General features: G+C 40.1%; 1 protein-coding gene and 1 pseudogene across 1 annotated transcript; one reads left to right on the top strand and one right to left on the bottom strand.

The window, feature by feature from the left end:
• The first annotated feature begins 3,782 nt into the window (after positions 1 to 3,782).
• On the top strand, positions 3,783 to 4,724 carry LOC125176769 (olfactory receptor 5B2-like). The gene has a single exon (XM_047878583.1). The coding sequence runs from the start codon at positions 3,786 to 3,788 to the stop codon at positions 4,722 to 4,724; it is 939 nt and encodes a 312-aa protein (XP_047734539.1). The 5' UTR covers positions 3,783 to 3,785.
• An 8,545-nt stretch (positions 4,725 to 13,269) lies between these two features.
• On the bottom strand, positions 13,270 to 14,016 carry LOC125146578 (olfactory receptor 5B2-like; annotated as a pseudogene).
• Between the last annotated feature and the right edge of the window lie 1,711 nt (positions 14,017 to 15,727).

The following is a 15,727-nucleotide window of genomic DNA, read 5'->3' as shown; positions in this document are numbered from 1 at the left end:
GAATGAACTCACAGTGACTCCTAAAGCCTGTAAGGGATAAATTATGTCTTTTAGAGACAACGGATACTTTCAGAAATGAATGGAGGCTCCCTCACAAAAAAGTAAGACTTTGCAATTATTTTTTATAGTGTTTGGTGATGGTTTACTATGTACCAGGCTTTGTTTTTAAAACATGTAAATATTAATTTATATGCTTCTCATAACAAGTGTACAAAGTAGGCACTATTATCTCCATTATTTTTTATATTTTTATTTTTGTTTTTTAAATATTTATTTACTTTTGAGAGAGAGAGAGAGAGAGTGTGTGTGTGTATGAGTGGGGGAGGGGCAGAGAGAGAGGGGGACAGAGGATCCAAAGTGGGTTCTGCGCTGACAGCAGTGAGCTGATACGTGGCTCCAACTCACCAACTGTGAGATCATGACCTGAGCCTAAGTTGGACGCTCAACTGATGGAGTCACCCAGGCGCCCCCATTGTCTCCATTTTATAAATGATAGAACTAAAGTGCAGAGGATTATATAACCTGTAATCCTCCTCACATGAATTTTAGGAAGTTGTGTGGCTCTGGGACAACACCAGCCCTGTAAGGCCCCAGCCTGGTTTCCATGACCTCTCTCGTGAATCTGTCTGATTGCCATCAGGAAAGTTAATTCTGAATTCTCTTCTGAAGATGTTTGCACCATCAAAAAGAAACAATCCCAAGTAATGTAAATACATATGCCTTAACAAAGTAGTCTGGGTCTCTAATTGCTTCTTCTCCACATGAATTGAGTCAGAGGCAATTGAGTCAGAGGCTGTGTTTTCTCCCTTGGGTACCTATTCTCCTGAGAATTTCATGTATGTATAAATCCTTCTCGTTCTCCATCATTGGCTTCTAACATCCCAACATTGCTCTATTGGCATCATTTTATTTTATTTTAAAAGCTTTTTTATTTATTTTGAGAGAGAGAGAGAGAGAGAGAGAACGTTCAGGGAAGGGACAGAGAGAGAGGGAGAGAGAGAATCCCAAGCTGGCTCCACACTCGCTGCTAAGCCCAACGTGGGGCTCGATCCTACAATGGTGAGATCATGACCTGAGCCAAAATCAAGAGTTGGCTGCTCAACCCACTGAGCTACCCAGGCATTCCAACACCATTTTAGAGGGAACCGTCTATGTGCCAAAGGCTCTTTGGTGCTCTTTTTATGAATCTGAATGACAAAGGTTGTCCAAGTAAATTAAGTGGTCTTACTTCTAGGTCATATCACTCTGAGCCTGCAACAATGAGCAGAGATAACCCACAAGGTAAAATGTTGTCTACAGTGGGTATGATGATTCTTTCTTGGAGTTGCTCAGTACTTGGTAGAGTCCGTTCAGAGACTTTCTCCTATTTTTCCTCATGGCAGCCTCCCTATGTGACAGGTTGGAGAATATTTTGTAATCCTCACCTTGTAATTACCTGTTCTTTATATATCTCCCTGCCTCTAGAGAACTTCAATCTTTGTAACCAGACATTAAGAAAGGAGATCAACAAGATGCTTTCTTTCTTTTTGAGTGGCACTAGCAATGTGAAGATCATAAGTGAAGTTGTGTCACCTTCCTTGAAGGGCAAGGTAAGTATTTAGCTCCATTCTCTGGTTTGCTTAGATTGTGGTATTAGAAGACTTGCTACGTAAAGTTACAAGGACAACACCTTCCCATGGATTTTTCAGAGTTTAACATCCCAGGTTTTAATATTCTCACACTTCCAGGCTGCTCATCTGGAGGCTAGATGTTACAACAACCTTCAGTGATTAGGAAAATGGCGATTTTTGCCAAATAGTAGCAGATGGTATTTTTCTCATCATTTAACATCCCTGCTCTTAGGAGAGCACTTAGACACTGGTGGACACTCATTACGTGTTTGTTGAGGGGATAGGTGAAAAGATTAATAAATGAATACAAGGATGAATGAGTGAATCTCAGAATGAACTGTTTGCTGAGGCAGTTAACTATGCACGTATGTGGTACCTAGTCCTGTGCTCTTAAAACACAGTCTCACGTGCAACTTTGCACAGGCTATTTACAGACCCTTGATCAAAAGTTTTAGACTTTTGTGGGCAAGTAGTGGTAGTGCCTGGCTACTCATTATTGCTGACATTATTGTTAGCATTAAAAAGACATGGCCTATAGGACACATTTGCTATCTAATTGAAAAGACAAAATTTCAGCATCCTTTAGTATCTACTCCTTGGCTCTCATTTCCTTTCATCTCCTACATCTGCATCTCACCTCAGATTTCTTCTTCCTACCTTTCCCAGTGACCCACTGTGGGCCTGAGTTCTTAGCACACATGACCTAAATGATGGAGTGGCCTAGAGCAGGTGCATGGGAGATGGTGACAAGCACATGAATTAGGGATATATTTTGAAGATAGAGATAACCAGTTGTGCTCATGGTCTACATGTGGAGTGTGAGGGAAAGAGAGCCAGGGCTGAATAATTCTGGCATTAAGGGATTCTTTGTCGAAGACTTTATCAGGGTTGACCAGATAGATAGCTTGGATTCTGAGCATTGTGGAGCCGGTTTTATGATGAAATTATCCAGTTGGCTGAAATAATTGGTACAACCTTCAGTAGATTCCTCTTGCAGAAGTCACGCCATGAAAGATGGCATCTCAACATTTGTACCTCTTATCATTCCTCATGGTCAGTCCCCAGTTTTTTGTTTTTAATATTTAAATTTTTTAATGTTTATTTATTCTGAGAGAGAGAGAGAGAGAAACAGAGCTTGAGAGGGGAAGGGCCAGAGAGAGAGGGAGACACAGAATCTGAAGCAGGCTCCAGGCTCCAAGCTGTTAGCACAGAGCCTGATGCGGGGCTCGAACTCACAAACCACGAGATCATGACCTGAGCTGAAGTCGGACACTTAACAGACTGAGCCACCCAAGTACCCCTGTTTTTAATATTAAAAAAAAAAATGGTATGTTTGTTTAAATAGATTTGAATTTAAGATATGAGGTCACTCACCCACATGTTTCTTTAGTAGTGTGATTCCAATTGTTCTGTTTTTTTTCAATAGTCTTATATACATATTGCTAATAATATTATTATTTATTTAATAATGCTAAAACTTATGATGTATTGCACACTAACTATTAGGTGGCACTTTGGGTAATTCAAACATGTCAACTTGTTCAATTGTCCAAACAGCCTTGTGAGTACTGGTATTGTCACTCTTGTTTGAAACTGACCCACGGAAAGGCCATGACTTGTTCCAGGTTACCCGGCTGGCAAGTGGAAATGCCAGGATTTGAATACAAGACAGGTCACCCCAGAGACCACGTTCTTCACCAGCCTAATATGCTGCCTCTTGAAATACTTGCATTGTTTTCAAACTACCATTTTAAAAGAGTCTTGTAGTATAGTAAAGTTGGAAACACCATGCCCAGTTAACTTTTTCAGATGAAGAAAATGAAGCTCAGAAACATTGATGTTGCCTTTCCAAGGGGTAGAATGAGGGTCACAAAAGCCTTCAACCCACGTGAAAATAAGCAATGGCCATTTTGAAGATAACTGACTGGTCATTTGGAATATCTCAGTGGGGGTCAAGAGCTGATGAATATGTGTGTACCCTTACATATTGAAAGGTGGAGGTCAGAATATGCCAGTCTTGTGGTTGCTGGGAAGTCTGCACTGGTAATGGTATCATGGTCTGCTCATGCCATTTGGGTGACATGGGGGAGCTGTGAGCCATTTTCCATGCATAAGTATTTTATCCATACTGCCTTCTTGTTTTCACAGGTGAACCACAATGTCAAAATAGTATCCATGGAGAACGGCACCAAGGTGAATGAGTTTAGACTCTTGGGACTGACTGACAACCCAGAACTGCAAATCTTTCTCTTCATAACATTTACTCTCATTTATCTCACCACTCTCATTGGAAATCTTGGGATGATCATGTTGATTCTGTTGGACTCCCGTCTCCACACTCCCATGTATATTTTTCTCAGTAACCTCTCTCTGGTAGACTGTGTTTACTCCTCAGCTGTTACTCCCAAGGTGATGGCTGGGTTTCTAACAGGGGATAAAATCATCTCCTATGGTGGATGTGCTGCTCAGATGTTCTTCTTTGTGGGTTTTGCCAGTGTAGACTGTTTCCTGCTAGCTGTCATGGCTTACGATCGGCATGCAGCGGTATGTAAGCCCTTACATTATACCACCACTGTGACCACCAGCTTGTGTGCTCAAATGGCAGTAGGCTGCTATGTCTGGGGTTTTATTGAATCTGCCATCCACACTGGATTCACCTTCAGCCTCTCCTTCTGCCATTCCAATGTGGTCCATCACTTTTTCTGTGATATCCCTCCAATCCTGGCGCTTTCCTGCTCTGATATCTACATAAATGAGATTGTGCTCTTTATCTTAGCAGCTTTCAATGTCTGTTTTGCCCTGATAGTAATCTTGACCTCCTATCTGTTAATATTCATTGCCATCCTGAGGATGTGCTCAGCCGAGGGACAGAAGAAAGCCTTCTCCACCTGTGCCTCACACCTCACTGCAGTCACCCTCTTCTATGGAGCTGTCATGTTCATGTACTTACAACCCAGTTCTAGTCATTCTATGGACAACGACCAAATGGCATCTGTGTTCTATACAATAATAGTCCCCATGTTGAACCCTATTGTCTACAGTCTGAGGAATAAAGAGGTAAATAATGCTTTCAGGAAAGTCACTAAGAAAATGAAGATTCTGTTCAACCCATAGACTAATTAGAAAGATTATAAAAATTGAATAATCAGTTATCTATTGTTGTGTAGCAAAAATATTATAATGCCTAGTGGCTTAAAACAACAGTTTATTATTATGTCTCATAATGCTGTAGTTGGTGAGGCAGTTCTTTGCTGCTTTCACACAGGCTCATTTGTGAAGTTACAGGTCTTCTGGATGGTCAGCTGAGCTGAAATGTTCAAAGATGACCTTACTCAAACGTTTCTAACTGTTGATTCTGGTTACTTTCTTCTCCTCATGCTCTTTCAGGATGTGAAAGCAGGATGGACCAGCTTTCTTACATAATATTTTCAGTGTAAAAATAAAGCTGAATGACTTCTTAAAGTTCAGACTCCTAACTCACTCATTTTCTCTACCACATTATCCTAATCAATGATGTCAAGGTTGGCCCCAATGCAAGCATGAAGAAAGACTCCACCTCTTGAAGAAAACAGCTGCAAAGAATTTGTGCCCAGAGTTAATCTACCACAACTAGAAATTAGGTTAAACTGCTACATCAAAATTTAGTGGCTTAAATACAATAGGAATTTATTCTCAAATAGTAATTTATTTGGAAGCTAATGTAGCAGGTTGAAAATGAATCATCTGGACATGTTGCGTCTGGCTCATCTGGGGCCAAGTTCAGTCCACATAACCCTACTGTCTTCTAGAGTGTTCAAAGTCTGCCCTCATCACAACTATTTTATCTGCAGGAAAGGGGGAAGATATAAGTTGAAGGAAAAATAATTTATTTTCAAGAAAGTGATATAGTAGGTGCCTGCATTATTTCTGAGTACATTCCATTCGCAAGGATTCAGTCATGAGGCCACAAAAACGACCAGCGAAGCCAACTTCAAAATTTAATCTCTAGCTGAAACTTAATGTGCTTAGCTGAAATCCCAATACTCTGGAAGAAGAAAAAATGTTTTTTGAGGAAAACCAACATTTGAGGAAAACCAACATTCCTGTACCTGAACAAACCTGCACCTGTACCTGAATCTGAATGGCTAGTTTTATCTTCTTTAAGAGTCCCTTTCTTTTTTAAAAAAATATTTTTTAACGTTTTATTTATTTTTGAGACAGAGAGAGACAGAACATGAATGGGGGAGGGTCAGAGAGAGAGGGAGACACAGAATCTGAAACAGGCTCCAGGCTCTGAGCTGTTAGCACAGAGCCCGACGCGGGGCTCAAACTTGCAGACTATGAGATCATGACCTGAGACAAAGTCGGATGCTCAACCGACTGAGCCACCCAGGCGCTCCCTTAAGAGTCCCTTTCTTGACCACACCATCTAAAATAGTTTTTTATCTATTATCTGCTCTCGTCTTCTCCATAGATTTAAACAAATCTCTGAAATTATATTCTATTTGTTTAATTGCCTGTTTTGTTTCCTCCAAATCATACATTGTATCATATTCTTCCAAATTGGCCAGATTGTTTGTATTATGTTTGAAATAATGAGATGACATGATATGATGATGTGTTGGATGTGGAGGGTGAGAAAAATGGTAGCCTAGCTGCCTAAGCAACTAGAAAGATAGGATGACTACTATGTAAGGCATGGAAAGCGCGATAGCAGGAGGTTTGGATGAGAAGAGAGCATGAATTTCACTTGGGGCATAGAAAGCTTGAAATGCCTCTCAGATGTCACCAGAAAGGCTTAGCACTGGAACGGAGATATAAATTTGAGTTTTTATCATGTGGATGGCATTTAGGCAGTAAGAATGAGAACATAGGTAAGAGAATGCAGGTTGAGAGAAACAAAGTGTTTCAAGGACCGACACCTGGAACTTTCTCAATGAAAGGCCAAAGAAATGAGGAGCCAACAAAGGTGAGTGGTGTCCTGGAAACCAAGTGATGAGAAATGCATCAGTAGGAAACAGACGTGTCAAATCTGCTGGTAGATTAAACAATGTCAAGACTTAGAACTGGCAATACGTCATAGTGATATGAAGTTGGTGGATGACTTTGAGTGGTTTTGGTTGGATGGTGGGGTGACAAATCTCATAACGGTGTACTCTACAATCTAGTCCATGATTTTTCTTTGCTTTACATAGTTTCTAAGTATTGTCCCAACCTGTATGATGGAGTAAATGCATATTGTCTTTTCCCAGAGCAGCTAGACAGATAGGCCTTTGACCTTTCAAATTTGAGAAGACAGAAGATGGACAGAGCTTAACAAGATGGCGGGAAGCCAAGGTTTTAGGAGAAAGTTGACTGGGAGATGTTTGACAGTAGATGATGCTTTATGAACCGGAGGGTCAGTTATATCAAATCCTTACTTTGCAGCAGTTCATCATTCTGGGCTTCACTTCCCCTCCATGTTGTCTGAGTACAAGGTTACTGTGTATTTGGTTCTCTGGAAGAATGAAGGAGAATGAGTGGTGTATGTCACCTTGGGGAAAAGCAGTGTAGACACAGGAGGAGAGGAGGCATAGAAGGAGGTGTAGTGCTTGAAGTGTTGTAAACAAGTGAGACAAAGGCAAGGACTTGGAACAAGAACTGAGAGACACAAAGAAAACTTATGCGCACATAATCCCTACTCAAATATGCCTCAAAAATGTCTAGGAAGGTCCTCAGCCCCCTGAAGCTAGTTGTTATTTCATTTTCCAGTTAAAGAAAAGAAGGCTGGAGGATTTAGGGTCATTTGAGCTTCGATGGAGAGTGAGCTGGACTCTTTGAAGAAAGAGCTGATGACTGGGTTAGGACTGGACTAGCACAAGAGGATCCTGGAGTGCCTTGTAGTTCCCGAAGCTAAGAAGGAGCTCAGAAAATAGAAGAAGGATTGAGCATCTCACAAGGAAAAAAGAGTAAAACTGGAAGTGCCCCCAATGACCAAAGATGCAGCGATCTGAATAATGAAATAAATAATACAGTACAAATAGTACACCAAAGCACAAAGCAGATATATGTAAAGTCCATGCTGATTTATACAAACAACCAAATCTTTCTCATAAAAATAATCCCAAATAATATGGTCAGCCTTCCCCTAATAGGTGGAGTGTAGTCCCTTCTATCATGAGTGTGGCCTGAACTTAGTGACTTGTTTCTAAAATATACAGAATGCAGGAGGAGAAAGGTAGCATTATACTGAAAAACCTGGCCAACATATCTTGTCTCAGTGACTAAGGTTAAGAACCTCAGTGACCAGTCATGTTGGTGATATGTGTCCCTTGATAGGATGTGATAAGAACGGCACTTCTTACTTTCTCAAACGCTGAACCTCTGTGTCACCATGACGCAAAAATCAGACAAACATAAATTGAAAGATCTTCTACACAATCCCTGAGCAGTACTCAAACCTATTAAGGTTGTGAAAATCCAGGAAAGACTGAGACACTGTCACAGATCAGAGGAGACGAAGGGGACAGGACAATATATGCAATGTTATAGCCTGGATCAGACCCTGTAAGAGCAAAGTGACACTAGTTGAAAAGCAATAATCTAAATAAATCCTTGAATTTTAGATAATCTAATGTATCAATGATGGTTTTTCTCAAAAAGTTAAAAACAGAGCTATCCTATGACCCAGCAATAGCACTACTAGGAATTTATCCAAATGATACAGGAGTGCTGCTTCATAGGGGCACATGTACCCCAATGTTTATAGCAGCACTCTCAACAATAGCCAAGTTATGGAAAGAGCCCTAATGTCCATCAGCCGATGAATGGATAAAGAAGATGTAGTTTATATATGCAATGGAATATTACTTGGCAATGAGAAAGAATGAAATCTTTCCATTTGCAACAACGTGGATGGAACTGGAGCGTATTATGCTAAGTGAAATAAGTTGGTCAGAGAAAGACAGATATCATATGATTTCACTCTTATGTGGAGTTTGAGAAACTTAACAGAAGACCATGGGGGAAGGGAAGGGGAAGAAATAGTTTGAAGCAGAGAAGGAGGCAAACCATAAGAGAGTCTTAAATACAGAGAACAAACTGAGGGTTGACGGAGGAGGGGAGAGGGGAAAATGGGTGATGGGCATTGAGGAGGCCACTTGTTGGGATGAGCACTGGGTGTTGTATGTAAGTGATGAATCATGAGAATCTATCCTGAAGCCAAGAGCACACTATATACACTGTATATTAGTTAACTTGACAATAGATTATATATTTTTAAAAAAAATGAAAGCTGCTTTTTCTTTTCTGTGCCCAGGCATCCGGGCTGGTGTGAGCTCAGGTCCCGCTGAGGGGCAGTCTTGCTATGGCATCAGGACCCTGCTCTTGTCTGTGGTCTGAACTCGTGCTCACCAGCCTGTCTGACCAAGAGTTCCAGCAGCTCCCTTGCTATTTGGCAGGGCACTACAGCTAGAACGTCCATATTCTAGTTGCCCTTTTAAAGCACAGCTTTTTTTTTTAAGCTCCAGGGTTAATAAATATTCTCCTGGTCCCTCAGTGCCATCACTCCAAACCCCCACAGCAGTTCAAAGAATTGGGGTTGGGGGTTCTCTTCTTTACCACGTGATCCAATAATCCCACTACTAAGGATTTACCCCCAATAAATGGAAACACTAATTAGAAAAGATCTATGCACCCCTATGTTAAATGAGGCATTATTTACAATAACCAAGAAATGAAAGCAACCCAAGCTTCTATGATAGAGAAATGGATAAAGAAGGTGTTGTATGTCCATACAATGGAGTATTACTCCCCCATAAAAAAGAGTGAGATCTTACCACACTTTTTAATTTTATTTTTTTTAAGTTTACATCCAAATTAGCATATAGTGCAGCAATGATTTCAGGAGTAGATTCCTTAATGCCCCTTACCCATTTAGCCCATCCCCCTTCACACCCCCTCCGGTAACCCTCTGTTTGTTCTCCATGTTTATGAGTCTTTTATGTTTTGTCCCCCTTCCTGTTTTTATATTATTTTTGCTTCCCTTCCCTTCTTCTTCAAAGGCTCATCTGTTTTGTCTCTTAAAGTATTCATATGAGTGAAGTCATCTGATATTTGCCTTTCTCTGACTGACTAATTTCCCTTAGCATAATACCCTCTAGTTCTATCCACGTAGTTGCAAATGGCAAGATTTCATTTTTTTTTGATTGCCGAGTAATACTCCATCGTATATATATACCACATCTTCTTTATCCATTCATCCACCAATGGAAATTTGGGCTCTTTCCATACTTTGGCTGTTGTTGATAGTGTTGCTATAAACATGGGGGTGCATGTGTCCCTTTGAAACAGCACACCTGTATCCCTTGGATAAATACCTAGTAGTGCAATTTCTGGGTCATAGGGTAGTTCTATTTTTAGTTTTTTGAGAAACCTCCATACTGTTTTCCAGAGTGGCTGCACCAGCTTGCATTCCCAGAGATCTTACCACTTGTGACAACATGGATGGACCCAGAGGGTAGTGTGTTAAGTGAAATAAATTAAATAGAGAAAGACAAATGTTATAAGATTTCACTTATATGTGGAATATGAAAAGCAAAACAAATCAATAAACAAACAAAAAGCAGAATCAAGCTTAAAAAATACAAAGAACAATCCGATGGTTGCCACAGGAAAGGAGGACAGGAGGGATGGGCAAGCGGGTGGAGGGGAGTGAGAGATGCAGGCTTCCACTTATGGGATGAATAAGTCATAGGAATAAAAGGTAAAGCATGGGACATACAGTCAATAGTATCATAAGAGCATTGCATGGTGACAGAATGTAGGTACACTTGTGAGCACAGCATAACATATGTAGTGGTTGAATCATTGTGTTGTACACCTGAAACGAATGTAACAATGTGTATCAACTATGCCCAAATAACATAGAGCAAAAGAAAAAAAAATACATTTCAAGTAACAATTGAGAAATGGCTCCAGAAGAGAAATCACCATTTTCATAGACTTTAGGGCCAGATATTTGTGAGACACTACTCTGTCCCACTAACACCAGCATGATCCTCATAGAACACTCAGACATGGTTTTGCAAGTCTTGAGAAGTTAAATACTTCTAATTATATAATGATAGGGTAGGGTTACAAGGATAAAAATTCCTTTGGGTACCTTTATAATAAAATCGAGCTCAACGGAAAGCCAAATAAAATACATAATTATTAGCATATTGAGGTAGTTTACATTTATTGTTGTAAAACATCTTTCTTACATTTTCAGTTGATGTTTCGAATCACTGGAGTTAGATGAATAATCATTATTTATTAAAGAATTTTTCAAATTGAATCAGGAAACTTCTTAAAAGGATGCCTGGGTGGCTCAGTTGGTTAAGCGTCTGACTTTGGCTCAGGTCATGATCCCATGGTTCATGGATTCGAGCCCCACGTCGGGCTCTGTGCTGACAGTTTGGAGCCTGGAGCCTGCTTCAGATTCTGTGTCTACCTCTACCTCTGCCTCTCCCCTGCTCATATGCTCTCTCTCTCTCAAAAAAAAAAAAAAAAGATTAAAAAAAAAAAGGACACTTCCATAGTCTCATCTTTTGTTTTTTTATGATGTACTAACTAGGTTTATTTCATGTGTTATTTTCCATTTGATGAGAAATTCCTAACAGAAAAGAATTAAGATGGTTTGATGTGATACACCTCATAGTGTAATTTTTAAAAATTAATTTTTCCCGAGGTGTGAAATGCAGATACTGAGTGAAAGAATATAGGGGGAAAAAAGCCACATCTCATGAAATGCTCTAAAATTGCCTTCTAAAGAATTATCTAATGGGCGATAAACTATAATTATCAATGGTTCAAGTATATTTACTGTCAAATTCAAACAATTGTTTGTTTTTTATTGCTTATTAATTTAACAAATGTTTTTTTGAGAAAGAACGAGCCAGGCCATAATTTATGTATTGGGGACGAAGTTGTTAGTAAAGAAGACAAAGCTGCTCTTTTTTGTGCAACATACCTTCTAGTAGATAGGTAAATGAATAAACAAATACACAAATAAATAAATAGAAATCGCTGAGTTCTGATGAGAACCACGAAGAATAAAGTGAGTCGGAAACCATGTCCATGAGGGGTGGGGTGACAATGATATGGTAACATTTAAGCAAAGACCTGAGGGAAGTGAGGAAGCTTTTGGACCATTAGCAACAGCTAGTACAAAGGCCCTGAGGTAGGAATGAGCTTGGTTTGTCCAGAGACAGCAGGGAACTCAGTGTGAGGGAAGGGGAGGGAGCAAGTAAGAGTGCCGCAGGACATGACACAGCTCATCTGAAAGTATCCTGGCGCGAGGGACACTAGTCATTTCATAGTATTTCCAGAGAGAAAAATAGCTCACATCATCATTACTCAGTGCGTTTATCTTATGCAGTTGAAAAGCTGGTAGTCCTACGCAAAAACATTGAGAAATTGCTTTATTGTCAATTGGTCCCCTTTTCTTATATCTGGTCTTCTCACTTTAAAAGTTACCACGTGATAGGGGCCTGTGGGTGGCTCAGTTGGTTAAGTGTCCCACTTCAGCTCAGGTCATGATCTCGTGGTCCGTGAGTTCGAGCCCCGTGTCGGGCTCTGTGCTGACAGCTCAGAGCCTGGAGCCTGCTTCAGATTCTGTGGCTCCCTTTCTCTCTCTGCCCCTCCCCTGCTCATGCTCTGTCTCTCTATGTCTCAAAAATAAATAAAAACATAAAAAAAATTTTTTTTAAGTTACCACACGATCATACTTTTTTGTACCAAACGACTTATTCAAGACATAAATATTAGCACCTTTAGGATGTCATATCGCTCTGAAAAAAATATGCCAAGAAAAAACAAATATTTTTATTCAAAAGCTTTTCTTTTTCTTCCCTTTAATGTTTTTCTTCATTTTGGACCTTTAGAATGTTTTTTAAACTAGAGAAATAAAAACATGTTAGACAACAATTTATATTCTGATCCACAATTATTTTACCTTTTAAGTTAAAAACTAGCCATGCTCTAGGTACCTCCTTCAACAGATTTCCTGCTCTTATGTATATGTACACACAGGGGACTCTTACATGCACTTCACGGATTTGAGCCACGTTTTACGGACACCCTTGCATTGGCATATGGTGGAAAAAATGCGAACCTATGAAAAAATCACATATAATTAATAGGGTTCACGGCATGCATGATCATTACATATTTAATGTCCTCAGGGCTATTCTCATCCAGATATTATACAACGGAAGTGACTGGACATACTATCGTCTTTTTTAGTGACAGTTTTGAAGAGGAAAGTATCACAGCAGTAATTTACAGGGTGGGCTGCAAACTGAGTTAATGCTGGGAGAAGGTCTGACAGGAGCGGATGACCATAGTATAGAGTGCAGATGGGATTTTGTCTGTGTCCATAGAATGATTGGACGTTGGGCTGGGAGTACCTGAAAGGCGACCATCCCACAGAAGATGGAGATGGTAGGGGCGCCTGGGTGGCTCAGTTGGTTAAGCGACCAGCTCTTGATTTTGGCTCAGGTCATGATCTTGCGGTTTGTGGGATCGTGCCCTGTATCAGGCTCTGCGCTGACAGCTTGGAGCCTGTTTGAGATTCTCTCTCTCCCTCTCTCTCTGCCCCTCCCCCACTCATGCGCGCGCACTCTCACTCCCTCTCATTCTCTCTCAAAATAAATAAACTTTAAAAAAAGAAGACCGAGACTGTAGTGAGGTGAGAAGCACAGGTGGATATAGCCTTCAGGTGTCCCTCCGTTGAGGGGATCTTCAGGATAGTGATAAATACGAACAGGTAAGAAATCAAGAAAACCAGGAGAGCAAAAAGGATGTTGAAGCTTACTGCAAAGATAAGAGTCAACTCATTGACGTGTCTATCAGAGCAAGAGAGAGTCATGGCTACAGGAATAGCACAGAAAAAGTGATGGATCAGAGGGCACACTTACAGACAGAAAATAGAACATGCCTCCAACGTCAAAAGAAGCATTCATAAAACTACAGATGTAGTAGTTATGGCCAGAAAAGCACACACACCTGTTATCAAGGTGGTGATGTAATGGAGGGTTCGTACACTGCTGTATAGGGGTCATCGGCCATTGAGGCCAAGAGGTCATTTTACACAGTAGGAAAGACTGCAAAAAAGAACATCTGGGCAGCACACACATCATAGAGGACCTTGTCTTCCATAGGAGCCTAGCCATGACCTTGGGAGTGATTGTGGAGGGGTAACAAAAGTCCACCAGAGGCAGGTTACTGAGGAAAAAGTACATGGGAGTGTGGAGACAAGAGTCCAACAGGATCAATATGATCATCCCCAGATCCCAGTCAGAGTGATGAGGTAAACGAGGGTTAACAGAAAGAGAGGAACTTGCAGTACTGGGTTATTGGTTAGTCCCAAGTGGATGAAATGAGTCACTTCTGTATTATTCTTCATGGATATGATTTGAGAATCATGAGCTGCTCTGCGGCAACAAGAGATAGACGAACAGAACGATCAACAAAGATAAGTTGCACAGAAATTGAAATGTATGAACATCATTTTATTAGAACTGTAACTTATTTTTGAATATTGTCCATTTCTTAGCATAGGAATGACAATTCAATTTAGTGATAACTTATCCATACAAGAATAAACTTTTGTACAGGAAGGTTTATCACAGATCATCTTCCCAACTTCTTGAGTACATTGAGTTACAGGAAGTGGTAAACAGCTGTCCAAGGTCACATGCCAAGAATGGACTGAACTCCCAAATCAGACCTTTTGGGTCCACTAATAACTTCCACTTCAATAGTGTTCATGTGTATTCAATCCTCTCTATATCCCCATTAGATTGATTGGTTGTTACGTCCATATATATCACAGGTATTTTGGCAACAAAGAGATTGAATATTCAAGTTTACATGGTTATTGACAGAGTCATGTTTAGACACATGCAGAATGGCTCCTCAGCTAAATGTCATCAATGAATTTGAATTTATTTTAATCCCATTCAATATACAGTTAATCATGGTATCCATTCTTCCAAGCTTAATGCTTGGGGTTGCACAGTAGAGCAATCCATAAATACACGTGTATAAATGCAAGGAGATTAATGTAATATTAGAGACACATACAATAAACAAAGGCAAGAGAAGATACAGAATTGGGTGTAAAATATTGGGTTCTGGGCTCATGTGTATATGCATTCACACAGAAGAACTCCCACTTATCACCTGGGAGACGTTGGCCCTAAACCAAATTTCCCGACCCTCATTTTATCCACCAGTAAAGCGAAGGTGGTATTGGAACCTACCTCTGTGCTCCTGTGAGTGTTAGATGAAATAATCAGGACAAACAGTTCACACGATATGGGTTCACACGATATCAGCACCATCCTGATGAGTTCTATCCATAATATTACAATTAAGATGGAACAATGGGTATCTGTCAGTTTAGGAAGTTTGGTGGCAACGTGTGGGGCTTCAAAGTGCAAGTGGGTTTTGACAGCTGGCAGATTTACTCTGATTTGTATTTTCTCACGTGCTATGTCTACTCAGATCTTTTGTTTCTTCTAGTACTTCTCACTCTGTCCTACGTCTCTCATAGAGGAGGCTTTCTCACCCATTCTGTGTGAGAACACTTACACAGATCTCTTTTGCTTAATTTCTTCCTTTCAATCCACATTTTAGCTTGGGTCAAAAGATTCCTATTTTATCTTAGACTCATTCTTATTGTCATTATTGTCAGCTGTAGCTGGGTCGTAAATACCGAAGATTGAAAACCCATGTCTTGCGGGGTTGACCCTAGTCTCTAGATTGTATTTGAGGAAGCTCAATGTTTTAAATCTTTTTGTTTATATTTGAAGTCTTTGGAGGAATATCCACCATCTTCTTCTTGGGCCCTCCACACATTGCCATGTCTGGAGTTTATAACATTTTTGCTTGCAAACCTACAACTCGATAATAGTATAAGCCATAGTTTCTTGTTTAGCATTTGTTATGTTTTGTGATGACTGGAATGTTCTTACTGGGCCCATGTAGTTAATCCAGTATAAAATTGTTATCTCAAAATCCTTAGTACATACACAATACTTTTTACTATGTAAAAGGACATAATCCCAAATTCCAGGATTAGGATGTGGACGTACTGGGGAGCATTATTTTGA

Source organism: Prionailurus viverrinus, chromosome D1, assembly GCF_022837055.1.
Source record: "Prionailurus viverrinus isolate Anna chromosome D1, UM_Priviv_1.0, whole genome shotgun sequence".
Lineage (NCBI taxonomy): Eukaryota > Metazoa > Chordata > Mammalia > Carnivora > Felidae > Prionailurus > Prionailurus viverrinus.
Note: the sequence above shows the minus strand (reverse complement) of the source record. Positions and strands in the feature narration are given on the sequence as shown.

Excerpts from the sequence above, each read along its gene's own strand:
- LOC125176769 (XM_047878583.1), top strand. The coding sequence starts at position 3,786 with ATGGAGAACGGCACCAAGGTGAATGAGTTTAGACTCTTGGGACTGACT.